Here is a 27,409-nt window from a genome sequence, read left to right on the forward strand (position 1 = left end):
CAATTATATTAGCAACAGTAATATATAACTGAAATAATAACATGAATAATACATTCACTATTTCTGGACAACCAAACTGTCAACAATATCAACATCACTGTCTTACTATTGTAACAAACAACATCAACGATAAGTCGCACCCCTACTCTGGTGAGATCAATATTTTCAATACGTCTCCCCTACTATTGCGACAAACAACATCAACGATACGTCGTACCTCTACTTCGGTGACAACAATATCGTCAAGACATCTCCCAATAGACGACAACCAACAATATCAAAAATAAGAAATAACAATAAATATAATATCAAATCACTTATTCCCGGTGATTTACCATCATTCAACACAATATTATTCATCAATACTGAACAACAACAACAACATATGATCGTACGTCAACACGTACATGATAATCGAGTACATATAAAATATATTTATTTATTTGATCTTGAGGCATGTTGTTATCTAAATAATTCAACAACAATTATCATATCATCGTCACCGTATCAACACAATCATAACATCCTCAATATATAACTTCAAATAGCCCAACAACAACTAATTCAACAAACATATAAACTTGATTATTAATCTTCATCGTTTAAAAATTAATATTAAGGTATATTTAGTTAACAATATTAACATCAAATACACCCTAATAAATTAAATTTAATTAATAGGTTATATAAAACAGCAGCTAAACTGCAAAAAACTGCATATTAACATATATCATATACTTCGTAGAATCTGAATATATAATCCAATTTAATATTAACTGACGAACAACGCCACAATTTCAATTCAACAATTAAAATTCATCTTTATATTAAATTAGAAATAATTCAAATAACTCAACTATAATTATCTATTATTTGCTAAAATAATACAATATTCAACAATCTTCAATTTCAGTATGATTTCACAATTTATTGGATTTATTACAAAAATGGATGAATTCAAAAATATTCAGAAATATGAAATTTATACCTCCAATCGAAGATATCATGTCTACGATCTCAGAACTGAAGTCGGTTCGTCAATTGAATAAAACGACAAGTTGCAAGATAAAAAATCGAAACACAATTTCTCTATCTTTCGCTCATAGGTTGTGACTTTCTATCGATGAATGAATTCAATTCTCTGGCCTAATTTTTTATATTTACTTTTTTAATATTATATTAATAATATAATATATAATATTTATCATTCTCACCATCGATATATCCGTTTGAATCAGTCAAACGATCAAATTTATCAAACAAAACTTCTATATAATTAAGTTTTCTACGTCATTTCCGAATTTCAAATTTGGAATTCGTATGACCAATTTATGATATATTAAATTATTTTAACATCATTAATTATGTATTAATCTCATATTACAACATCAGAAAATTGTGATATTTACTTCCGTCATTACAGAACCTGTGACCTTGGCTCTAATATAAATTAAAGAACTGAATGCTTTCTGTTTTACCAAAAGTTATAGATACTCTCAAATCTTTTAAACTGCATAGCAGTTCAAGCACCATGTTTCGATTGTTCTACCCACAAAAGATAATTATTACAACCAACAAGGGATTGTGAACCCTACTCCTTCCATTATTTTTTTCGCTTTTATAAAAAGATACTTGTACTGAGCCTCGATCACTCAACATTTTTTTCCAATTTTATTGAAAAATTATGATTGTGAACCTCGTTCTTTCAATTTTTTTTCGATTGTATAAAAAGAGGAGGTGTTTTAAGCATCAATACATCAATTTTTTTTTCTTGATTTTATCGAGGAGTCTGGGTTGCGAACCCCGTTTCATTAACTATTTTTTATCTTATAAAAAAAGCTGTGGTTGTGAGCTCAACACAACAATAATTTTTCGATTATATTGAGGAGCCGGAGTCGCAAATCCCAGAACCTCAATTAAATTTTTTTATTTTATTAAGGAGATTCGATTGCGAACTCCTCTCAATTATTCTTTTGATTTTATAATAAGAGACAGGGTTGTGAGCTTCAACCCCTCAATAATGTTTTTTGATTTTATTGAGAAGTTAGGGTTGTGAACTTCAGTCCTTCGATTATTTTTTTCGTTTAAAGAAAAAGAGCCGGGGTTTTGCGCCTCGAACCCTCAATAATTTTTTTCGATTTTATTGAGACATTGAGGTTGTGAATCTCAGTCCTTATTTTTTTATTAAATAAAAAAACCATGGTCTTAAACGCCAACTCCTCAATAAATTTTTTCGATTTAATTGAGGTGTCAAGGTTATGAATCTCGGTTCTTCAACTAATATTTTCTATTTTATAAAAAGAATAGATTTAAGAGCCTCGACACCTGATAATAATTTTCAGGAAAATTGATTATTCTAGTATATTTCAAAGTCATAATTTCAAAAATGACCTTCTTTATTACACATTTTGCATTATGTCTTATTTAATTAAAAAATCCTAAAATACCCTTTTTCTATTAACACACAAGTTCCATTTTCGTGATTCATTTGTTTAATTATCTATTATTTCTCTTTAAGAGTTGATTTAACATTTGTTTTGCTTTATTGAATTTATAATATATTAATTTTTTTAATTCTTCTTACTTATATCAATAAATATATTTTAATAAAATTATGAATTGTTAGTTTGAATTAGTGCATACAAAACCACCAAGGTTATAATATTTTAATTACGATTGTTGCGCATCTAAAATAATATAAACAAAATCACCAATCACCATGGTTATGAAATGTAATAATTACATCAACGTGAGTTTATACAAATATAAACAAAAAATCCGATGGTCTCAATTAAGTCTCTACTTTATTCAATGCTAACAGTTTATGAGTATGCACAACAAACCTTAAAAAAATAAAATGCATAAAAATGATATTCGACAAAAGAATTATCTCAAATTATCACCACTCTATGTCCAAATACATGAAATTCATAAGATTATTCGAGAAATTGCGAAAATCAAATAAAGAGTTTGAGATAAAAAAATTGATGTTGAATAGAGTTTAAATGATAGGGGATGTCTATGTAATTTGATATGATAAAAAGACTATTTTAGTAAATTAATTTAACTGAAGACTAAAATTAATTATAGTAATTGTGTGAAGTCTATTTAAGAAAATCTCCTCTTTTTTTATTATTATTGAGGAGCCGGGGATATGTAACAGATCCTTCGATAATTTTTTTCTTTTGCTTTTATGAAAAGATATGGTGTTGTAAGCCTCGATCGCTCAATATTTTTTCAATTATATTGAAGAGTCTGGGTTGTAAGCCACAATCAATCAATAATTATAATTATCTTTGAAAATCTGGGGTTATGAATGCAGACGCCTCAAATAATTTTAGTTTATTATTGAACAGCAGAGGTTGTGAACCCGATCTATCAATTTTTTTTTTTTTTTTCAATTTTATAAAAAGATTTGCGAATCCATACACCTCAATTATATTTTTTTTCGTTTTAATTATCAATGGGGTTATACTTTTCTTCGAACTTATTGAGGAACCTCCAGCCATCAATAATACTTTCGTTTTTTTTTTTAAAGTGGAGGTATAGAAGAACCACGGTACTTTAATTTTTTTTTATTTTATAAAAAAAATGGAGAGATTTTATAAAAAAAAATGGAGGTTGTGAGCATAAACCTCTCAATAATTTCTCAATAATTTTTTTCGATTTTATCGAGGAGCTGGAGTTGTGGACGCACTCGTTCAGTTTTTTTATTAAATTTTATAAAAAGATAAAGACAAAAACTTGTGTGAGACGGTCTTACGGGTCGTATTTTGTGAGACGGATCTCTTATTTGGGTTATCCATAAAGGTATTACTTTTTATGTTAAGAGTATTACTTTGTATTGTGAATATCGATAGGATTGACCCGTCTCACAGATAAAGATTCGTGAGATGATTTCATATGAGAAATACTCAAAAGATAATGGGTTATTATGTTCGACCAATCAATAATTTTTTTTCGACTTTATCGAAGCGTTGGGGGTTTACTTATAATGATTTAATTATGGTGGATCGACTTAACCCCCAGCTCGTGGTGGACTGGGTTGGTGTTCCCAAAACCCGTCATTGTTGGCTCGCCGCTCCGTTGGCTGTCGGGCCAAGATGGGTGACAGGCTGACCCGTTTGAAAGCCCATGCGCGATTTGCTTATCATAATAATCTTTTCTTTCAATTTTAACGAACAAACGATTTTCAGAAAGCCTGGATTCGTGTAAAATGATAGTTGGGAAGCGATGGAGCTTCGCAATTTATATTGCGAACCCAATCTTTATTTTCATTTCTATTAAATACATAATTCTGCAGAAAACAAAGAAGAGATCCTAATCATTTCCATATAAACTCAAAACACTATGTTTGCATATATCATTAGCCATAAATCTTCACAAGATCCAAAATTCTAAAAACCAAAACTCATCACAAACTCGTCTCCTCTTCTGAAAATCCCAGAAGAAAACGAAATCGAAACCCGATCAATGCGTATCCAGCTCTTTATTCTCTCACTTCACTTGTTATTGTCAGCATCGGAGGTCGACGGCTTCTCTTTGTCGTCTGGAATCGCGATTCGGGTCAGATTCATCAATAGCGGCTCGAGTTTTCACGAGCCACGGCTTAAGCGCTAGCTCTATGGCAAGCCAGCCGCAAGCCAAGGCTCCAAACACAATGGCAGCCGATTTCGCCGAAGTTGATTTAGCCATGAGGGGGTTTTACTTTTTAGAGCTCAGGGTCTGTGACGGCGGGTTTATAAAGACGAGGCCTGCTTGCGGAAGAAGGTACATGTGACTTGTGCTGCTGCAAACCCTGGTTTCATTGGGCCGAAAGCGTTTGGGCCTAGTTAATTTTGGTTGTATTACGAACGGGTTGAGGCCTTGAGCTGGGCCCAAACAGAACGTGCGCAGTGCGCCCACATATCGCGTTCGGGGAATAAGGAATATTTTCTTCGAACCAACGGGATACAACAAATTGGGGTGAGCTTTATTTAGGTTAAATCGAATTAGTCTATCATACTAAACTAAATATAAATTTCAGTTTGATTAATTGGAAAATCAGTTTTTTTTTTTTCCAGAATAATACGGCAGAAACCTGTTTGGAGTTTCAACAGTAAAAAGTAGGGTAAAATTATATTCTCCAGCTCAATCTCACTAGTCCTGACTAGCAAATCAAGTGTCACAAAACCTCGAATTCCTTGTGAACTTAAATACTGGCAGGCGATAAGAAAATGACTTCCGAACATACATAGCAGCCATTACACAGCGATAAACGTCCAATATCATGGCTAATTATACTTGTAATAAGGAAAAACTAGGGTCCTTGTTAGTTCGAACTCGAACGAACTTCGTCAGGAGAAACTCTTCACCTCATATCCCACTGATCAGGAGAAACAAGCATATGACCCATCACCCAAAGATGTTTACATAACCAAATGCCATAAATTAAGATAATCTGAGCCACATCTAACGACCACGTCCTCGCCCACGCCCACGTCCGCGGCCACGACCCCGACCCAAAGGTTTCCCTGAATCCACATAAAATAAGACATCATCAAATACATCTGAATGTAAAGAAATCCAAATCCTTAAATAAAGTAAGAGAATTATTTCATTCATACCAGCTGTTGGCTTCTTGGGCTTGACCCTCGGTGTCTCTTCCACCAACAATGTCTCGAGATTTAAGCTGTCAGGAAGGATGTAATAGCGGATGGTGTTACCCCTTACGCTCAGGTGATCCATGGTGACCGGATTCTTTCCCTTGAAGGTGAGCTTTACCGTCTTTAGATGTGTGTTCATGCTGATATCAACACCTATGAAAGCAAACAGAAGTGAAGTCACTAACTGCATGTAGCTTCATTTTTTGATCATCACGCTCAATTGAGTGAGTATGAATGAATGACTCCAGCCAAATGTAATAGAATCACAAATTTCCCAAAGTGTATAATTTTGTCAATTAGTATCAAATACAAGCCCACTATATGCCAAGAGAATTTTTTACAGAAATTTGTGCCAAATTATTTGATCAATTCAATAAAGTCGGGCCTTCGGGGTATCATGGCTTAAAACGTCAATTTTAACATTATAAAGAATTCTGAAATACAACAGATAAACAACCACAAGATATGTAGCAAGTCAAATACACACAGAAAAGAAATCAGCTACAACTACTATTCTAGATAAACAGCCAACAAAAAACCGGAAATAAATATCAGTCATTTGTTGATATTTCATATTGAACAAAATTACAAACAAAGTTATGGGGAAAAAACATGAAGACAAATGGCTCACCAATCATGAAGCAGTTTAACACTTTTATCAGGAAGTATTATTGAAATACAATCTTCATGGATAATTAACAGGAAAACTGCTTTGAAAACATGGTGAACATTGGTACGAACAAGCTAAACTGGCATAAATCAGGGAAACACCAATTCATAAATGAATCAAATCTTTTTCGGTCTAACACATCCTAAAAGATAGCTCGGTTTCACCCATGATACCAAATAACAAAACGTGAATTGACTGTGCCACCATATAGCCACAACATGCAGTGTTCAACCTTTAAGTCAAGCAATTCAGCATCACAAGCATAAGAGTTAAGACCCAAATAGAATTATGAGAAGATCAAATCTTAAGCAACACGAGCATGATTTATGATCCACCAGCAACTTTATTTATTTCTAAATTCAGATCCAGATATCATGTAACAGCTCGATACTGTCCCTAGAACTGATTGATTCAGATTTCACTCCAGGAAATGCGGGATACCAAAAACCCGAAATTATCACCGTCAGAATACTTCAGCCTATTTCCCGCTCAATTAGAGTGTAACAGGAATAGCCACAGAACTACTTCTCCCCTCCCAGATAAATCTAATCGAAAATACCAACTACAAATGAGAAAAAATAAAATAACTACGAACACAGAAATTGCGGGGAGGAAAGAGAAAAACCAGTAATAGTTCCATGAACAACGGTGCCGTTCTTCAGCTCAATCGACACAGTCTCATTGTTCAATTTCATCAAAAACCTGGTCAATTTCACAAAATTTATACATGGCATATTTTTTTAAAGCAAATTAGAACGAATTTTGAGCACGATAAACTGGCATAATACAGTAACAAAAGAGTCTGGTACAAGAACATACCTTACGAGCTTCATCGTCGCAACCGGAAGGTTTTACGGAGCTAGGGTTTCGAACAAAGAAGCAAAACCCAGCGCTGAATTGTTGGGTTTTAGGGCAATAGTAAAATGTTCAGTCGTTTCTGAGTGAGACGGTGCCATGCTTGGGCTTGGGCCTTAAGTAAATGCATTGGGCTGCTTACTTACCGACCTTGAGAGGGTCGGGTAACCATTAACGAAAATAGAAAAGGGAATTTAAAATACAAAAATATTATACAAGAAAAAACAACATTATATATGAAAATAAATCACCGAACCCACTGAGACCAGATAATAAAGAATCTATAATGTATAATTATTTTTAATTTTAATAATTGTAGAAATTTTGGGAAACAAGCTTTCAAGTTGAAGTAGATATCTTGTGAGATGGTTTCACGAATTTTTATTTGTGAGAAGGATCCATAAATCGTCTCACACAAATTTTTGCATTCAAGTTGAGTTTATTGTTCAATTTACATAACCATGGATGCACAAAGCCAGGGAATAAATCGTGCAAAAGTTTCTCATATTTATCTAAAACTTATGATGGCATAAGAACTTGTATGTACATGATCAAAATCAAACCTGATGATGTCAACTTGCAGGAAACAATTTAAATTAAATGAAGATCATCATCAAACTCATACATTTGTCCTTTGAACTTCTTCTGATGTCATTTGGGATAAACCACTCCCCCCCCCTTCTCCAGCATTTCAAGCTTTTTCTGTGACGTTTGCTGATTTACGTGTCAAGGAATTGCACTTTTAACACTGAGATTTTTGTGATAAATATTCATACTTCCACTTTCTACATACTGCAAAACAGAGTTCGAATTAAAATGGCTCTTAAAATTGCTTCTTTTTTCTTCATCCTCGCAATTTCTTCTCTTTTTCGAGCCTCGTTTCCAGCTTTCTTGGTACCCGTTACAAAAGATTCTGCAGCAGAAAAGTATACGCTGCCAATTTACTTGAGAACACCTCCTCGACAAGTATATTTACTTCTTGACCTTGGTGCCACCTTCACTCTCATTGACTGTTCCAAGAACTACGCCTCCTCGAGCTATCACTCCATCCCCTGCGGTTCCTCTCTGTGCAGTTCGCTCGGTCCACACTCATGCTCCGTTTGTTCCGGGTTGGCGGGTCCGGGATGTTCTAACAACTCGTGCGCCATCCATTTCACAGATTCAGGTGCCCGGAGATCGACAGTGATGGGTGAAGCTTTGATGGACTCGTTATCCTTGCCCGTCACAGACGGGCGTAATCCGGGTCCATTGAGTACGATCCATAATTTCATCTTCTCGTGCACAAAAGGACCTTTTCACAAAGCCCATGTCAAAGGTACGTCGGGTTCGGCCGGGTTCGGCCGTTCTAAGCTGTCGGTTCCTGCGCAGCTGAGCAAATCCTTCAAGGAGAAGTTCCTATTTACGCTCTGTTTGTCCGGTTCGCCGTCGGCTCCAGGCGTGGTGTTCTTCGGTTCTCCCGGGCCGTACTACTTTTTACCCGAAATCGACCTTTCAAGTCACCTTACTTACACGCCACTCTTGTCGCCACAGCTCTCCAATGGGTATTTCATAGGTTTGACTTCAATAAAAGTCAACGGAAAAGTCATATGGTTGACTAACGAGGGCCTCGTTCCGACCAAGATTAGCACGACGACTCCGTACACCACTTTACGGTCAGCCATCTTTAAAGCTTTCGCAGAAGCTTTTGTGAATGAATCTGCTGCGGCCGACCTCAAAGTAAGAGAACCCGTGAAACCGTTTAGCATCTGCTACAACGCTGATGATATTGCGGATACGCCGGTGGGGCCGGCGGTTCCCACCGTCGATCTTGTGATGCAGAATGATGAGGCGGTTTGGAAGATTTTCGGGTCGAATTCGATGGTCAGGATCTTTCGTGGTGGCGTCGACGCATGGTGCTTGGGGTTCTTGGACGGCGGAGACCACCCGAAGGCGCCGCCGATTGTGATCGGTGGGCATCAAATAGAAGACAACTTGTGGCAATTTGACGTCGAATCCGAAAGGGTAGGATTTAGCGGTAACGTTTTGGTGCATGGTACTATGTGTGCTAATTTTAACTTTACAAAGAACGAGGGATTGCTATATATATAGTACTTGTAAGATTACTTCAAGATTGTGATTGAGAAGTTGGAATTCTATGCATTTTGTACATGCTTCTTCCTATATGTAATGTAATTTTTAGTGTTCATTTGTGGGTATAATTTGTATATTTTATTATAAGATTTTCAATTTCAAACCAGCCATCTGCCAGCCCCTTGTTTTCCCCCATACATCGATAATTGATTCAATTTGTCCTTCAAGTACTTGTAACCGGAACAAGAAAATACTGATTGAAAGACCAAAATATGTCATATTCTTATTAACAGATGAAAATTTTTGTCTACAAGTTCGTGTTTCAATGTCCGATCTTTATCCAGATCTCTTTAATTCCTCAATTTACTTTAACTTGGAAATTCGTTTTTATTTCAAAAGAAGTGTTTAATGACTAAATTTCAAAATAATATATTCATATATATAATCAAATTGATGAAAGTAACTTTATCTTCACCAAGAAACTATTCAAAATTTCAATGCAAAACCATATACACATATTATCACCAAAAAACCATGGCATATAAGTGTCATCTGCAAAAGTTCAGAATGTCGAAAGCTTTACATTTCTATATTACATAACAAGTACCATCCAAAATTTCACAACCGGGATTCAAGCTATATATTTACAGATTGAAACCACTCCTCTAAATTAATCTACTAGAAATCGGAAAACACGAAGAGTACTAAGTGATCTCCTATTACATGTCAGCTGCCAAGGATCTTGATTTTCAATCATGCCAACACATAAGCAACACAGTACATCTCCATATAATATAAAGCCTCGCCCTTTGCTCTCTGATTTGCTTCGAACAGCGTCGGGTCAACCCAACTTTCGAACTTCTAACTGGAAAGACTGAACCAATTGTTGCCATGTCTATGATGCAAGAACTTCTTTGTTTTCCTGCTGCAGGGAAAAGCCTGGAATATAATACTGGTTTGTGAAGTGGAAAAGTGTGTGGGGATGAACGGTATATGTTGCCTTTATATAGTATGAGAGGAAGGCCGGAAGAGGATATGTGGATGTGAATTAAAATTAGCGGTGAAAGCAAAAAATCATGGCCCTAATAATTTAAAAATTAAAGGGTCCAGAATTAGGGTTCATGCACTGCACTTGAAAAACGCTAAGATGACAAACAAAACTTGTAAGCTTTGTCTCCTTGCCTGCCCTACTTTAAAGAAATGACTTGCTATCAACTTGTGCATGTAGAGGGCCATAACTGTTCCCCCCTTACATGATCTAGGATAAGGCATTCTGTCTGAAATAATTGTTGGCTTTTTGAAAAATTATTGTATTTGGCGAAAATATTTGTATAGAATTACTGGCAGTACTTTAATTTGGTTGCTCTTGATCAAGGATGGGATTTGAAAAGAAAGGAAACTATATCATATAATTTGATATTCATAGCACATTCAAGAAAATGAAATTCGTTGCTTCCTATATGGACAAATTGATTTACAGCAAGAATTAATCTCTATGTGGAGAGTAAAAAAAAACTTCTCCCTGAACAGATTTCTTGAACAAGCAAGAAATTAAATGAACATCTGCCCATGTACAATAACATAAATGATTTGAATGTAAGTAAAGTTTATCTTCAATATTTTAATACCTTGCAGATCGAATGCAAGTATATGGATTTGTCAAAGATTTGGATATGAAACAAGTGGGGGCTAAAGAACAACTGTTGATGGTTGACTTTGAGACGAACGAAATCGTATGGATTGATTGCCTTGACAGCATACGACACCTTAATTTCCATGTATAAAAGGAGACATAAAAATATATATAATAAGCATGTAACACTAACAAGTTTGGGACTAGACCAAGTAAATTGAATGAATTGTAGTTTCATATCAGAAGGCAAAAAGTGATGACTGGTGAGAGATTAGAGAACCCTTTTCTTTAAAAATGCCCAATGTTTTGTAAATTTAGAGGAAATAATTAATGTTCTCCATTACCAACTGCTGTGAATCTTGAAAGTTTAGCAAGTCACCTAGATGTAATATTTTACCTTTGAATAATCGAGAGTGGTGGAACAAACAATGGCATTCACAATTTGTAAAGAAAGATTACAATTTTATATGATTTTTTTTAATATTCGTACGAATATATCTTGGTCGTGCAAATTGGACATATTACCTATCAAGATGTCATCATTGCCTGAACTGCCACGCCTTGATAACGAAATATCAACATGCATTCAACACCAAGTCACGTGCATTTCTCCCCCATCAAATTAGATTCAACCAAATTAAGACCTTTGACATGTCGTCCACTGATATTTGCTGGCAGCGACATCCATCGGGAGCTCTGGCTAAACCCAAAAAATCATGGGGATCGGAAGCAAATAGAATGAGACTATTATCTATGGCCTTCAAAACATGATTCTTTAAGCTGTCGTACAATTGAAAAAAATTATATATAAACTCTACAAGTATGGTCAACTACTTTGATAAAACTATAAATTTTTACTTTTTTTCGATTTTAGTCTTCTATATCATCGAATTTTCATATTAATCTTTCATCTTTCAATTTTTTTAACGATTTTAGTCTTATCTCAAGAGAGTATTGATACGTAATGAGTAGAGCTCTCGAATAATGAATTTCCACCTCAGTCCAACATATGTTGCTAAGCTACGACACAATCACCATTTTATCAACAATATGACCTGGCCCATTTATCGGACACACGCCTTGACTGGCGGCTGTCTGATTAGGACGGATGATTGGGCCATGGTCCATATCATGTAAACTCAATTAGCAGGGGGCCCATTCATACATACAGGCATATCTCCTCATGTTTCACTAAAGCGAAGCATATGAAAGGGTCCTATCTTATCTTCATGTCTTGTTGTCGAATTCTTGAATTTGATGATAATTATATTTTATGTTTTGAATAGAGAACTCCATAAATTTCTGTCTATCAAATTTGAATTTCTCAAAATTTGAATTTCTCAGATCCAAATTTTATTTTAAATTGCTTTGAGGGGACGTCTAATATTATATTTAAGAATGTTTCGAGTGGAGCCAAGTGTGCATTTGAACTTAGTTGTTTCGAATCTTGATTTCGAATTCATTTGATTATTTAGATGAATTTATATTGAGTGTATTTTTTTAATAATTTAGTTAGATGTAATGATAATAGCTTCAAATCATATCTCTAACACTTCAAATCAAATATTTATGATCCAAATATAAGTTAAGCTATTTTCAAGAGTTTAAGGCTGATTTGAGAACATTTTATTAAGTGGATCTGCTTTATTGTGTTTTCTTTGTCAAAGTAAAAGTCATTTCGTGTTTAGTTATAGTAATGAAGAAGACAGCTTCATTTTTCAAAACGAAGCTACCGCTAAAGATTTAAAGTTACAATTTTTGACTCGTGAATTTTTGCTATTTTATTTTATTTTTTTTCAAAACAATTTCTTAATTCAAACACAACATTTTCTTGGAAAAAGAAAACTTTGGACAAAAACAGATTTTTTTTGGTCATAACTTCTCTAAGTAAGACATTCTCCTTGTGCCATGGGGGAAACCTATTTATTATAACACATCAAAGACAGCGGTTCTGGGTTTTCAAGGCTTTGATTAAATTTTTGCTAATGAATATCTTTGAAATGGTTCGGATTCGGACCCGGACTCCAAACTCGTAAATGATCCTGATTAAACAATAGAAAGTAAAATGTTGAATTGTCAGATGGTGATTCATCATGCTCAAGGTGATCAGATGGTAGGCATTAGGGGAAAAAATCTTACATGACCCACGAAAACTATAACTAAAATCTCCAAACATAAAAAGACAGCCGTGCATGTTTGATACGAGAAAGATGTAATAATACTTAACACATGCATATAGGCTCAAAATAGGTGTCGCAACAGCTAAATGAGAGAGAATAACACAAGGAATCCGAGGAAGCAACAGATGAGCAAAGATTACCAGTTAGACTAATAAACTTGTATAAGCAAGTCTAACAATACATAGCCCAGATTTGAACTTCGATCATTGAACAAAAAAGGGAAAAGAAAATCTACAACCTTGATTCATATCGAATAACGAACAAGGCGGAATCGTTATTCATACTGATTCTATTCATTCTGCTGCTGATATAGTTGCTTTAAAGTTCTCCCAGTGCTTTCTTTATATCTGCCTGCAAGAAAGTATTGAAGCTTAATTGTCAAAGAACGCCTACACTAGGCCACATGCACAACACATTAATCTTTGCTGAGACATTTTATTCATGTACGTATAGAGAGGTGGGAGCGAGAAAGGGAGATACCTCGATAGCCAACGGAGAGGTAGAGGTTCCATAACGTTTGATCACACAGCCATCTTTGTCGACTATAAACTTGGTAAAATTCCATTTTATGCTAGACCCAAATAAAGTGCTTTTACTTGCTTTCAGGAACCTATAAACTGGTGCTGCGTCCGAACCATTCACCTTTACCTTTTTGTAGAAATTTATTGCAATTTTATCAATATGCATCAGAGTTTCAAAGAGAAAAAAAGTTATATTTTAACACAAAAGGACAATAATTTTACATAATATGAGATGTTTTCCATGCCATACAGGAGTAGACCCTGAATACATGTTCTATATAAGTCTGCTCTGAAATTAAAATTTTAATCTTTTGTAATGATTTTACTGTAACTGTAAAGTTGCCAGTCCCTATTGCCACAGAACTCCCCGGCTACTCTTTTATTTTCACAATTTTAAACGGGGGATGCAATTATAAAAGAAAAATTCTAACACAGAATTACTTACCTTCTGAAAAATAGGGTATTCAGCCTTGAATCTGGTGCAAGCAAATTGTTCAGCTTCTTGACTTGTTCCCGGTTCTTGACGCAAGAATTGATTGCAAGGGAAGGCCAATATCTCAAAACCTATGACAGTATCATCGTATAAAAGATACAGGTATATTTCAAATCTTCTGATACACTTATTATATCATGTATTCTACTTAGATGGTGGCAAAGGCAGGAACTCATATTTAGAGCAATGGAACTAAAAACCTTACAAAAAGATTCAGATGTAAGACAGGCGAAATTACATTTTACACAATAAGAAACATATTTGGTAATAAGTTTTAAACATAGGGGCCCATACCTGCTAGACACCGACACAAAGAAGGCCACGAAAAAGAAAAGCAAAAGAGCAAGAATCATTCTGAAGAAACTAGCAGATTAGGTAGCTAACTTTAATTGACAGTTGGAAAGAAGGGGATCAACGGTCAGAAAGAGATGGGAGAATTAGTTACTACTGCAATATATATAGAATAAAGGAGAATGGTGATGTATTTCATTCTGGAACATTCATGCAAATCAAATTTTTTTCTCTGCAACTTTATTTCTCCTCTTCTTCTTGTTTAATTTTTTGGAGATTGGCTATCTCGAACTAGCCATCACATCATTTGGTGCTCTCATTGAGCTTGAGTTATGGCTGCAGCTACAAGACAAGATCGATCAGAAGAAATTCTTTCCAAAGTTACAGCCCTACAAGAACATCATGTAGTGTTGATCGAGAAGCAGAATGCAAACATTGACTTTCTCTCAAGGTCATGAATTGACGATCAGATTGCAGCAGATTGATGCAAAAATAGGACAAATTGATAGCAGCTCACAGGATCCTTCAGATATTCAACTGCCATCAACACTTAATCGCAATGCTCAAACATGGAATAGCAATTTGCCAGATCAATTCAGTCAATTAAAATCGCTGCATCTGGATGTGTCACGTTTCTCAGGGGAGATTGAGAAGGCAGTAGGAATTCAAGGAGCATCGGCCTTTCTCCTTCATTACCAACACCTCAGACTGACAAGTTCCCTAAGCAACTCAAGAATCAACCATCCATCTCCATCAAGAAACTCTTTTCAGAGGAAATGGAAGCTCAAGGAGAGATAGATTTTTGCTATAATCGTGATGCCAAATACTTCCTTGGGCATAATTATAAAAGCAAAGTATCTTTTTTCTTGGTTGAGAATGAAGATATCAGAGATTATGAGCAGAATTCCAGAACAATAGACAAAGAATTTCAAGATCCTACTCTAGAGATGAATTTCAACTAATGGCTGCTCACAGAGACCTTTAAGAATCAACGCTCAGAGAGATCACTCAGATTTTGGCGCCATTGTCTTTCTTGTTTCAAGTGTTGTTGCTGAGTTCAAAGCTCCATAGCATGTTCCAGTATTTTCATTGTCAACGGATTCAATAGCAAATCAACCAATAATCACTCTTTTAGCTATTCCTAATCGCCAAAAAACAGGGTGCAAATGTGGATCTCTCAAATATTGGTTCAGAGGGATGAGTTGCCGTTGGAGGAAAAAAAACTTCATGGAAGGCTCTTGCCTGACTTTTGGCGCACATTTCCCACTTTCCACCTTGGGACGAAGTGCTTTTTTGACAAAGTGGGTAATAATAAAAAGAAGACCACAAAGTAAGAAAAGCAAAAGAGAAGAATCGTTACTAAGAAACTAGCAGATTAGGTAACCAACTTTACTTAAGGGTTAGATAGAGATGGGAGAATTAGTTTCTACTGAATACATAAATAACGGAGAATAGTGATGTAATTCATTCTGGAACATTTATGCAAATCAAGTTTCTTCTCTGCAACTTCTCGTTTCTCTTCTCTTCTTCTTGCTTAATTTCTTGGAGATCGGCTATCACGTACTAGCCATCGTATCAGACACAATCCAGCTGTTCCACTGCAATCAGGCTACATTCACTGATTGGACATTTGTCGAATGACCACTGACAACAGGACACATGGTAAATGGTCGATGTAGCAGAGGTTGTAGTACCAAATGATGTGATGGCTAGCAGAGGTTGTGGTACAAAAATGAAGTGATGCCCGCTTACAAGTTTCATTCTTGAAGATCCAAACACAAAAATGTAATGAAAGAAAAGAACCAAATACCAAATGTGATCATATTCACCTAATCCTAAACCTTGGCAACTATGTAGAACACCACAAAAAACAATTTAGCAAATAATTCTGGCATCATATTAACAGCTGAAATAAGTAAAGATACAAAGAACTGACCTTTATGCTTGTAACGGGAGTGAAGGTCAGACAATTGAGTGTAGTTTGAATTCGTGAACCCGCTGTTTTTTCAGCAAAGATAATCAAAAGCCCAAAAAATAAAGATCATTTCCACCGCAACAATCAAAACCTCAATAAAAAAGATGAGCTGAAAAAATAAATTTTAGAGCAAGAAAGATAATGAACGAACCATTTGGAAGCAACATTAACAACAAGCAAGACCTTCCCTTTGTAATTGCTAAGGTTTACATCTTTACCTTTGCTATCCTGCTCAGAATGACAAAGAGAACCAAATTTTATTAACTATGAGAAGCATCAGCATAGACCCACGAACGAGAAACAATCTAAAATTTATGTATATTTGAGCAAAAACTACGATTTATGTATTAACTATGAGAAGCATCAGCATAGGTTTTTGGCAACCAAATTTTATTTCTAATAATCCCACGAACACACAAGAAGGATCGATTAAGGGACAATAAAAGATACCTTGACAGTGAAATCATGGATGGATTTTTCTGGGACAGATGCAGAAGCACCCATTTCTCGTCTCTTTCTAATCCTAAAGATTAATTTATGTATATTTGAGCAAAAACTACGAATAATCTGGGTTTTATCGTGAAAGCACAAATACCCAAATTAGGATTGTTAAGAGGGAATCACGTAATATCGCAGATCGTAGCTGGGATTGAATCCATTGGGAAAGATGGGATTTTTCCCCCTCTTTTTTGGGTTTGTGACGGATCAAAAACAGTTGTTATTGTGTAAAGAAGTTTTGCCTGATCCGACGTTAAAAGAGCTACTGAACTTTCTTCTTCTAGATGCCTTTGATTTGTTTATTAATGTTTTTCAACTACAAACAACCACCACATTAAAATAAATCAATTATTCATTGTATTCTCAAAATAAATAAATAAACATATAATAATCCAAATAAATAATAAATAAATATATGCATATATATTTGAGTCGAACACATATCAATCTGTAATATATTAAATATATCCTTAATATAATCAAATCTTGCCATAAAATGAATAAAAGAAATAAGATAAATCATCTATATGTCAATCATTTCATAGGTTTCCAATTTTTCATCGGAATCAATCACAATATACCTAAAAAAAATTACATCGACTCCATAGCATAAAAAAAAAAAAAAGTTGTAAAACTTATATTATGAAATTTGGTCATTTATTAATGAGATTCGAACGTATAATTAAATTGATATTGATTTACTCGGATCATTTTCATTACTTTTAAAAAGTATCTAAAAAATTAATACTTATCTTAATATTTGTTTCACTTTCAATCTTCAACCAATGATTAGTTACATGTCCTAAGATTGATTTTTTGACAACCTCAGTCGGCAGATCTTGCTCTCAAGTTTCTTCGGTTCAAATCAACCGCAAAGATACGTATGAGATAAAACACCTTGACTAAATTATATACCTTCAAATAACAAAATTATATATAAATTAACCCACTTTATTTCAATTATTCAATTATAAAAACCATTTAAAATTTAAAAAAAAATATTCATGTTCATTTCATAAACAATTTGATGGATCATATTGAATGATTTCTGTATTATCACAAGATATTATTTTTATTCCTATATTTATTCTACCTTCAATTGATAAAAAAAAAATTTGTCCATTTTTTTTTAAAAAAAACAAGTTACTTAGATTTAATAAAGTGGCCACTACAACATTTGCTCCCATCTGGAAAAAAAGTTTAAAAAGAACATCTAATGTTAATTATTTCAGCAGCTGCACCGGTAACACTAATCACATCTATTCTAAGAGGAGTACCGGTGTAAACAAACCGAATACGAAGAAAATTTTAAACCTCAAATTAGATATATTTGAGTCGAGTTCAAGTTTGATTCAAAGCTTGAAAATTTCATAAATGTATTTAAAACTAAACTAACAAACAAACTGGGACAAGCCAAAGTTTTACAACTTGATTACTATAGTTAGATAATCAAGCGCTAACCAAAAGACAAGCTCGAATTCCAGTTTTAGTCAAACACAGTTCTTTCCATGGTGTCAATCCCTTAAACCTATCATCCAACATGAATTCTTCATAAAAAAAAATACCTATAGAAAGTGATCGACCCAAGGCATCAACAATGGGTTGAATAATACATCATTCCTTCACACCCACAGAATAGCATTAAAGTTGTAGTCCACTACTTTTGCGACGATGGGTGCACATGGGAAGTGTTTCGAGTTTCCTGCATTACTTAGCACGATACCACCTGTTGAAGTGATCTACATTTTGCCATGTCTTTCAGACTAAGAGACCGACGGTGAACAATAAGACGGTAATTTTAACAGTGTTGGGGGCAAAGATGTCACAAGTAAAACAAGGCCTAGAGTGGCTGCAATTGGCGAACAAAGCCCTCGTTACCAAATTATGACGAGATGTTTCTATCTTACATGAATTTGCAAATGAGTCTGATAACTACTACAAAACAGTCATGCTATATTGAGAAACTGGCACACCCATCAAATGATGTCTCCTGCGCTTGATCAAGAGTTTTCACTGAATGCAACTGCATTTACACGAGGAGATATCTCTTACCGACACAGAAGGAAATATTTTGAGTTTGCAAGAAAGAACACGCAAAATTTTTGGATGAGAAACAGAAACACGCAGCATTGAGTAGAAAGAACCTAGCTGCCTCGAGCTTCTCTTCTTGTGGCATCATGTAACAATTCAACATCAACTCCATCAGAGGGCAATTGCACGTACCTAACCACCGACCCTCTGATGAAGCAATTACTTACAGAGAGCTGCCCCAAATAGGAAAAGCAATTAGTCATTCGAGAACAGATAAAAGTGCATCCAGCAGAACAAGAAACAGCCAACCTTAGCATGTGCACACAAAAGATATCAGCTTAAAGAAGTGACAATGCTACTTCAGTGATATGAATTTCACCTTAAGCTGTCGAAGTTGGATTACTAACAAAAACAACAGGAATCCACAAAAAGGTACTTTATTCAAATTAAATCCTAGTGAACCACCTCGATACTTTCAAATAATCTGTTATAAGAAATGAAATCATTTACAAAATGAAATTTCTTCGTAATCAGTAGCAGGAATACAACCTTGAGTGATGGCTACCGTCCACACAAGCTGAGTGAAATAATCAAATTCAATTTTTTGCTAAAATCTATACATGATAAGGTAGCCCGGAAATGAAAATAAGAAATATACGTGTACAAAATATCTAATGACCGATGACAAAAAACAAGAAAAACACACGGAAAAACTAAGTAAATACAAAATGAACCATGAACCCTAGATCAACGAATTAGGGCAAATAGAGGTGAATACCATATGTTGGTACTTGTCTTGATCAACAACCCTGCTGTTTTCCAGCTTAATATTCAAATACTGATCCACAGAATGAAGGGTTCCTCTCATTGCTAAGTCGTTCTTCAGTTCCACCGTCACTTCTCTCCCAACCAGATCCTTGAAGTAGGAGAAGAACAACTGCATATCCAATAACAAAACAGCACAAGAACGATACAATTAATCTGAACAGGAATTCCCAAACACATCAAAGAACATAAAATATGCCTCACCATTTTCTTCGAGATGGAAAATGGGGCGAGTGAAGCTGTGGTTTGCTGTGTATCAAAATTCAAAAGCTTCAGGCCGCCAACAACCTTGGAATTGCACACCTTTCAAAAGCACCCTCAAGGGGATTTTCTAATGGAATAAAATAATTAAACTAACAAAATATGGACAGACAATAAAAATCTCTCATAAAATTAAGATTCAATCAACACATATTAATGAATCAAGTCAATTCGGCTTATATTTATATTGAAAATTAATATTTTTAAACAGAGTTTAAGTTTCGTCTCACAAAATTGACTCCTAAGACGAAAACTCACAAGAGTTTTATGAAAAAATTAAATACCCAATGTTTTTGTTTATTTTTAAAAATTTCCAAATATAATCGATTTTAATAAATTAAAAGTATTATGTTTTTATTATATTAATAAAATATATGAAACTTTAATTTTTTTTAAAATTATTATAATTATTTTATTCGCATAAAAAACAGATCAATTATATAATGGTTATGGTTATAAATAAAGACTAAACAAAGAATAATAATATTGATAACACCTAAAACAATAAGGGCACCCACTCTCCAATGTGAGTGGGCGTTATAACGTCCACTCACATTGGAGAGAATGTGAGACAGTTTTTTTTAAAAAAAAAATTGGATAATTAGCGACAGATTTTTAAAAACAGTCGCGGATTTGAATTATTTTAATTTTGTTTTCAAATTTTGAATTTCGGTTTTTTTTTCAAAAAAAAATTCATTCAAATTTTGTTTTTAAATTTTGGCTTTCAGGTTTTTTTTTAAAAAAATAAATTTGTAATTTTTTTAATTTTTATTTGTAAACCATTGTATATATTTTATTTTTATTTTAAATATTTAATTAATGAATTTGAATGTTTAAAAGAATGTGGGTAAAAGAGATATATTGTTATAATGAGTATGTGGCAGTGAGATCCATAAATAATAGTTTGAATGTTAAAAGGAATGTGGTTAAAAGAGATATGTTGTTATAATGATTATGTGGCAGTGGACCCCATGCTTTTTGATGAGTTGGTGGGTGTTTAAACACCCAACGAATGTGGATGCTCTAAGGTAAAAATTTGTGTGAGATGGTCTCATGAGTCGTATTTTGTGAGATGAGTCTCTTATTTGGGCCATCCATGAAGAAATATTATTTTTTATGCTAAAAATTTTACTTTTTACTGTAAATATCGGTAGGGTTGACACATCTCACAGATAAATATTCATTAAAATATCTCATAAGAGACCTACTCAAACAATAATAATGTGAAATAAATTAATATAATATTATTGAAAATATTAAAAGTAATAATTTTAACACAACTAACAACAATAATCAAAATAAGGCACCCACATTAGGTGTTCAAACCCATGGGTTTGAACACCTAATGTAGGTGTTAATACCAATGTGGGTGGGTGTTAAACACTCACCCATTTGTGCATTGTAATGTGGGCGTTCATTACCTAATTTTTTTTATATATTATTTTATTATTTTTTTTAAAAAAAGTGTGGATGGGGTGGGCCAATCATTAATTAGATGTATTAATATTTATATATATATGTATATTATTTAATTTAATAATGTATTTTAATAATTAAATAAAGATTATTTAATTTTAAAAATATTAATAAAACATATTATTATTTATATAAAATAATAATAATTTAAATTTTGTAAATAATTTGAAATTGAATTTATGTAATGTAAAATAAGAATGAGATAAATGAGTGGACAGCGTAACCTACAAATAAAGAATGTCAATGTTAAAATAAATGTGTTAATATAATATGTATGTGGCATGTGGACCCTACGATTTTTGCTGAGGTGGTGGGTGTTATAACATTAACGAATGCGGATGCCCTAAAAATACATTATCAGTAAATAGGGTTATGAATAATAATAATAATAATAATAATAATAATAATAATAATAATCAGTAATAAAGTAAAAAATAAATTAATAAAAAATGTATAAACAATGTTGTTATTATTGATTTAAAAAATTAAGAAAAAAACATTATTAACAATAACAATCGCAATAATAAGAACAAACAAGAACAGTAATAATAAGAACAATAACAGTGAATGACACCTGAATCAACCATTTCTTTCGATACAATCGAATTGAATTAAAATCGATGACAGTTTAGATAACCAATTAATTTATACGTATATTTTTCGGTGAGTTGAGAAATTGATAACTCAACTCATTTATTTTAGATGACGGGAGGAATTAACGGATGTAACCCATTTTGACGTCAATCAAGCACATTCGTAAGAAAAAGAATTGATATGCTCTCATTTTGAGCACAACTTGTATTAGAGTGGTGCAACACATTTTAGATATGGTAAGATCTACTTGTATCGTTGGGAGGGAATTGTGGCAAAGAGCAAAGGTGTCAAGATCCATATAAATGAAATGGAAGACGTTATAACTAAATCCCATTTTTTTTACTGTATATTTGGCGAGAAAGATCTCAATCAATTTTTGGAGAGAGTTTCTAAGCTCTGAAAAACAGTTATAAGCTCTGAAAAACAGTATGTACATGTTTTTCTAATAACGGTGTTTTTTAAAGTTTGTAAACACTTCCTTAATTATATTAAAAAAGTCGATCAGCCAATTGAGTGGATCGAGAAATTGTCAAACCTAACTCGTCTATTAGACGCGAACAATCTGATCGGTTTAGTATATTGTGACAGTTCTACTTAAAATGTAGTTATTTTTAAAATTGGGGAAGATGAATGTCACAATTATATCTTGAACCTGATACCTCGTCTTAAATTCATATGCTAACAGATAAACGGATTCTGCACGATACATAAAACAATGCTAGTTGCAGCGTAATTTATCACATTTTCACATGGAATCGTGTTGTATTGTTATGGCCACGACGACGTCGACTCACTAGATCCTGTTTCTAAACCCCCACAAAGGCACAAACTAAATCAAAATGAAAACATGACAAACTCATTCTACGAAGAAGTTGTCTCAATGCTTATCGATCGTTGTCAATTGTCATACATCAAATGTTGCTAAAGAATAATCGGTCCCATTATCATCCGATCCAAAATATAGATCAACAATAATTTGTTTTTTCAGTTGAAAGTTTATATATTTAAATAAGTTCAAAGTCCCCTAAAAACGTTCAGAGGATTAGCCACGCACACAAACCCATTAAGCTTACAAGTAGTTTCTATGCATAAATATCATAACCGTAATAAGAGAATCGGAAAGACTACTAGTAATAATTATCGCAACCAAAAGTTATTTCCAAACAAAATGACAAGTTTTGTAGACATTTTGGGAAGTTCGGAACCCGTAACTCTTAACTGTCCCACGTCGAAATTAGATAACCACGACGACAGCAAAGCGTACACAAAATGCAAAACACAACCAAGGAATACGTAGATTTTGGCAGAAGAAAAGACAGAAACATTACATTTACATAGAAGGTAGGGGTTCCTATAATCTCGGCTTAACACGACGACCATTGGTATCACTTCCATCAAGAATACCTTCAGTCCTCCATCTTACCAACTGCTAAGTTATGTATGTTGATGATCCTAGCAACATATTCTAGCAGTTCATTCAAGACTCGAGGACAGCTTTCCTTCAAGTAGTCAAAACCATCAGTCTGCATAACAGCTGCAGAAACAAACGTCAGATTAGGAAGACTTGACTAAAGAAGTGGAAACACCTGCATCCAAAGTTAACCATGCTCGAGAGAAACATTCCACTGAAAACATAACAGGCTTCAACATTGTCATTACCACATGAAAAAGAAGATAAAGAAAGGTGCGGCAATATGAATTCATACACGCAACGGACAAAAGTAGGTGGGCATACAAGATACCTCTAAGATTTTCAGGCAATGCAACAAATTGGAGACAGGAAGATTTCAACTGGAAACACTGGTGCTGCTCAGCCAACGCTAGTGTTGTCGCCACAGTATTAATAGCGACATTCTTACAGAGTTTATCCTCACAGAGTAACCTGAGTCTGTCCAAGCCATATCGATCAGCAGCTGCTAGTAGATGTTGAGACATCAAAGTTGAAGCCCATTTTGAGTTCAAACCGGTAAGTTCTTCAAAGTCAGGTAGCACATCCCAGTATACAAAATGAAGTAGAGCCTACAAGTGACAAATGAATACATACTAGTTTAAAATCTACAAAATCCAAAGCTAGAAATTCATTAGATAAATTTTTTTAGAAGCTTGAAACACTAAATCATTATCATAACTGACATATTCATTAAAAGTCGACCGAGTAAACCAAGCTCGATGAAGAAAAAAGAAACAAAGATTGATTGGAAACGACACTTGTTTAAGTACAACAAGAAAAATGACAAATGATGAACATTGACAAACCTGAAATAGCACCGAACAAAACTAGAAAATTTTTACTGATATTTTAAAGAAATTATTCTAGGGAAAATTCAAGAAAAAGAATCCTATACGGTCGAAAGGAAGTGATAGCAGATAGGCTGGACACGGAAGTTGCAACAGACCTTGAAGACAGGTGCTTCCATGTCTTCAATTATTGTGCATTGTGTATCTTCATCCTTCATTGGGCCATATAATTGAGCTCTAAATACTGGTGAGTGAGCAGCAAGCACCAATTTGTGAGCAGCAAACGTTTCTTCATCAACCTCAAAATTGATATCGGTTCCTATTCCACTTTCCAGCAACTTCCCAAAATGCTGACCAATGTCTGGTGGAGGTAATGATATAGAATAGACCTTAGGTGCCTCAGCATGAGAACTAACAACACCAACACAACAATGAACTTGTAAGCAATCATCTTTTAGGTAATCTGATGATTCTAGAATAGCCCTTCTGTAAAAACGCTTGTACCCCCTGTGGCCAAGATTAATCATTATGTCAAACCAAGTAACCGGCCATTTGATGATTTAGAGAACAAATATGACGTGAATGCAATGAGGAAAGCAGATCATGAATACGTAATGAAAAAGAAAGAAAAATAGATAGCAGAATTCAGTCTCTGCATCGCATAACGGAAGAATGCAGACAGATCATTGATCAACATCAATCAGGTTTATACTTGCTGAAGCTAGACTCCCACACTTCTTGCATGCAGCTGTATATTTGTTGGTTGAAATCAGAAAAACATAGTGGTGTAATGAGCTTTGTAAAAAACAAACTGATGAGTCAATAAATAACTTTGAGGAACAAGAAAGATCAAATCATATGTTAATAGAAGTGTGTTCGGATTGAAACAAAATGAATGATAGATTCCAGAACAAACTACTACAAACATGCTTTAGATTAGTACTTGTTACATTAACTTCCAAATACACATCATCAAACATGCTACCAAGAGTTTCTGCAAAAATAAATCTCAAAGCTTTCGCCATGAAATCAGTAGATTATTTAATCCAGAATCAAGTTAATGCACTATAAATATAAAAATCAAATACAACCATTGAAGTACATTCTTCTTCTTGCAGAAGTTATCAACACTTCAGCAAGGAGAAAAAAGCCTAAATAGATAACCAACTGATCTTACTTAGATTGGCTACCTCATCTCTAATTTTCAAACTTCTATCCTACAAAAATAACATGGACTACAACAAGTAACAACTGTACCATTGAAATCGAAACAAGACAGACATTGTACGATAAGCTAGAAGTGGCGTTTAAAGGAATCCACAAAACCATAAAAAATTGGATACCTACCCATAACGTAACAAAACTCGCTACAGTGTAATAGCCATGGTATTTGAATATGTATAATCATTCCGTGATTTATTATACACTTAAAAAATAAAGAAAAGAATTCCAGAGGAAGACACAATAAAACGAAGGACAAGCTAACTTACACACAATTATACGGTCCAGGTAGACGGCCTTACTTCTCATTATTGAAACTCTCCATCAACAGTAATAAGAAAAATAAAACTGTAGCAATGTGATACCAATATATGTTAATCAACGTGGGAATAGCTGAAATAATACACAAATCCCTGACGAGAAAAATAAATACATTAAGAAACAAAAACTGACCACATGCTGCCACGGTATTTCAGTGTGTATGGTCCACTCTCTAATGCCCTACCAAAATGGCTATGCACTTTGTGCCTCTCCTTCCCACTCTGATCCAACAGGGTCAATTCAAAAAGCGCCCTAACGTCCACAGCGTCACTGGCAAGGGCTATGAAAAGGGAAACGTATGTTGCATTATCCTCCACGCTCTTTCCATCTGGATAGAAATAAATCGCCCACGTATACCCGCCAACCATGAACATATCAGATGCTATGTATTTCCCAATCCCAATCCCTTTGGACAAAGAATACCCCGTGATTTTGAAGTCGTGCGAGCCATTTATCGTCTCCGTAATGGATGTCGATGTGGTCACCGCAGCTGACGAGTGTGAAACCGATGAAGACGCTGGTTTCGCAATCGCGTTGCAAACCCTTCCCATTGTAACCGTTTGGGCTACAAAACCCTTAATCCCTTGAAATCCGAGATTGAATTTATGCACCGATGCAGGATTTGAAAAAGAAACGAAATTTAAGTGTTAAACGTCAAAAAAAACAAGAGGTAAAGACAGGAATTTGGGGGAAAAGGGGAGACAGATACGGGAGATTGAACGTAAAACGGGAGCAGTGAATATCGTAAAGATTTAAATTGGGTGAGGAAATCTTGGAGCAAAAACTGAAGGGGATATCCTGGATTTCTAGGGTTCCGGAGACGAAAGCCGAGCTCTCATCGTGAAAGGGAGAGACGAAGAACGTTGGCTCAAAAAACATAAGACGGCTATTTCAAAAACAAAAGAAACAACGTACGGTATGGTAAATGTAACATGGGAAAATGTGATGTAAAAAATAAAAATTTTAAATTTACAAAATATATTAATTATATTTTATAAAATTTTGTCAATTTAATTTTGTATTTTCTTCACAAATTGACAGATCTATTTATAGAAATTTTTTGAAAATAATCAAAAAATAACTACATCATTACATACATCATCACACACTAATTTTCAATATTTACAACTCTTATTTTCATCAATCAATAATTTCAACTTTTATTTTCAACACTCTCCTTTGTGATGATGGTTATGATATAATGATTGTCTTCATTACGTATTTTTATACTGCCTCGTTAAAAACCTTACTAGAAAAAACATATTATGATAAAGATCATTTAAGGGAAAAAGAGTGCAGCCACGTAAAGTCCCTCTCATTTAACACGAACGATTTTTCACAAATTTCGTAGATTGCATATCTCAATATTATATATATGTTTTCTGAATATTATCGTAGGAAGTGTCTTTGTGAAGAAGTTTGATGAGTTTTCACTTGACTGAATGTGACGAGTATCAATATTTTTATTCTTCTCAAGCTCTTGGGTGAATGCGGAGAACTTAGGGGAAATATGTTTAGTCATATCGCTTTTTATGTATCCTTATTTCATTTGAGGAACACATGCAGCATTATCTTCATCACATACTTCTTGTCGAATGATAATCCGCATGA

General features: G+C 34.1%; 5 protein-coding genes and 1 pseudogene across 7 annotated transcripts; 1 reads left to right on the forward strand and 5 right to left on the reverse strand.

Annotated features, from left to right (window-relative positions):
• Positions 1 to 4,316: 4,316 nt before the first annotated feature.
• Positions 4,317 to 7,331, reverse strand: LOC142539356 (small nuclear ribonucleoprotein SmD1a-like). Of its 2 annotated transcripts, XR_012818876.1 has the most exons (5): positions 7,135 to 7,331; positions 6,941 to 7,017; positions 5,607 to 5,798; positions 4,456 to 5,513; positions 4,317 to 4,397 (listed from the first exon to the last, which is right to left on the reverse strand). XR_012818876.1 is itself a non-coding variant. In XM_075644765.1 (4 exons), exons 1-4 carry the CDS (start codon positions 7,146 to 7,148, stop codon positions 5,452 to 5,454), a joined length of 345 nt encoding a protein of 114 aa, XP_075500880.1. In that variant the 5' UTR covers positions 7,149 to 7,331; the 3' UTR covers positions 4,317 to 5,451. The 2 variants fall into 2 exon arrangements, 1 of the variants encoding a protein (XP_075500880.1); XM_075644765.1 differs by having other exon boundaries at positions 4,317 to 5,513.
• A 290-nt stretch (positions 7,332 to 7,621) lies between these two features.
• Positions 7,622 to 9,361, forward strand: LOC142538825 (putative aspartic proteinase GIP1). The gene has a single exon (XM_075644118.1). The coding sequence runs from the start codon at positions 7,987 to 7,989 to the stop codon at positions 9,256 to 9,258; it is 1,272 nt and encodes a 423-aa protein (XP_075500233.1). The 5' UTR covers positions 7,622 to 7,986; the 3' UTR covers positions 9,259 to 9,361.
• A 421-nt stretch (positions 9,362 to 9,782) lies between these two features.
• Positions 9,783 to 10,714, reverse strand: LOC142538826 (small polypeptide DEVIL 14-like). Its single transcript, XM_075644119.1, has one exon. The coding sequence runs from the start codon at positions 10,131 to 10,133 to the stop codon at positions 9,990 to 9,992; it is 144 nt and encodes a 47-aa protein (XP_075500234.1). The 5' UTR covers positions 10,134 to 10,714; the 3' UTR covers positions 9,783 to 9,989.
• Positions 10,715 to 13,084: 2,370 nt separating this feature from the next.
• On the reverse strand, positions 13,085 to 17,109 carry LOC142539357 (putative glutathione peroxidase 4). Its single transcript, XM_075644767.1, has 6 exons — positions 16,784 to 17,109; positions 16,485 to 16,561; positions 16,295 to 16,356; positions 14,020 to 14,138; positions 13,534 to 13,701; positions 13,085 to 13,404 (listed from the first exon to the last, which is right to left on the reverse strand). Exons 1-6 carry the CDS (start codon positions 16,835 to 16,837, stop codon positions 13,372 to 13,374), a joined length of 513 nt encoding a protein of 170 aa, XP_075500882.1. The 5' UTR covers positions 16,838 to 17,109; the 3' UTR covers positions 13,085 to 13,371.
• A 1,500-nt stretch (positions 17,110 to 18,609) lies between these two features.
• On the reverse strand, positions 18,610 to 20,049 carry LOC142539359 (sm-like protein LSM2). Of its 2 annotated transcripts, XM_075644769.1 has the most exons (4): positions 19,892 to 20,049; positions 19,641 to 19,799; positions 18,976 to 19,095; positions 18,610 to 18,854 (listed from the first exon to the last, which is right to left on the reverse strand). In XM_075644769.1, exons 1-3 carry the CDS (start codon positions 19,892 to 19,894, stop codon positions 18,976 to 18,978), a joined length of 282 nt encoding a protein of 93 aa, XP_075500884.1. In that variant the 5' UTR covers positions 19,895 to 20,049; the 3' UTR covers positions 18,610 to 18,854. The 2 variants fall into 2 exon arrangements, with proteins under 2 accessions (XP_075500884.1, XP_075500883.1); XM_075644768.1 differs by having other exon boundaries at positions 18,610 to 19,095.
• Positions 20,050 to 23,171: 3,122 nt separating this feature from the next.
• Positions 23,172 to 26,699, reverse strand: LOC142539358 (BTB/POZ and MATH domain-containing protein 2-like; annotated as a pseudogene).
• Positions 26,700 to 27,409: the final 710 nt, after the last annotated feature.

Source organism: Primulina tabacum, chromosome 3 (genome assembly GCF_025594145.1).
Source record: "Primulina tabacum isolate GXHZ01 chromosome 3, ASM2559414v2, whole genome shotgun sequence".
NCBI lineage: Eukaryota > Viridiplantae > Streptophyta > Magnoliopsida > Lamiales > Gesneriaceae > Primulina > Primulina tabacum.

Coding starts and splice junctions, on each gene's coding strand:
- LOC142539357 (XM_075644767.1), bottom strand. CDS start 16,837: ATGGGTGCTTCTGCATCTGTCCCAGAAAAATCCATCCATGATTTCACT. Junction 16,562..16,783: donor TCCATGATTTCACTGTCAAG/GTATCTTTTATT, acceptor CATTCTGAGCAG/GATAGCAAAGGTAAAGATGT. Junction 13,405..13,533: donor CCTCTCCGTTGGCTATCGAG/GTATCTCCCTTT, acceptor ACTTTCTTGCAG/GCAGATATAAAGAAAGCACT.
- LOC142538826 (XM_075644119.1), bottom strand. CDS start 10,133: ATGGCAACAATTGGTTCAGTCTTTCCAGTTAGAAGTTCGAAAGTTGGG.
- LOC142539359 (XM_075644769.1), bottom strand. Junction 19,096..19,640: donor AAGACAAGTACCAACATATG/GTATTCACCTCT, acceptor TATTTGGGGCAG/CTCTCTGTAAGTAATTGCTT.
- LOC142539356 (XM_075644765.1), bottom strand. Junction 5,799..6,940: donor TGTTCATGGAACTATTACTG/GTTTTTCTCTTT, acceptor TTGCTTTCATAG/GTGTTGATATCAGCATGAAC. Junction 5,514..5,606: donor GCCCAAGAAGCCAACAGCTG/GTATGAATGAAA, acceptor ATGTGGATTCAG/GGAAACCTTTGGGTCGGGGT.
- LOC142538825 (XM_075644118.1), top strand. CDS start 7,987: ATGGCTCTTAAAATTGCTTCTTTTTTCTTCATCCTCGCAATTTCTTCT.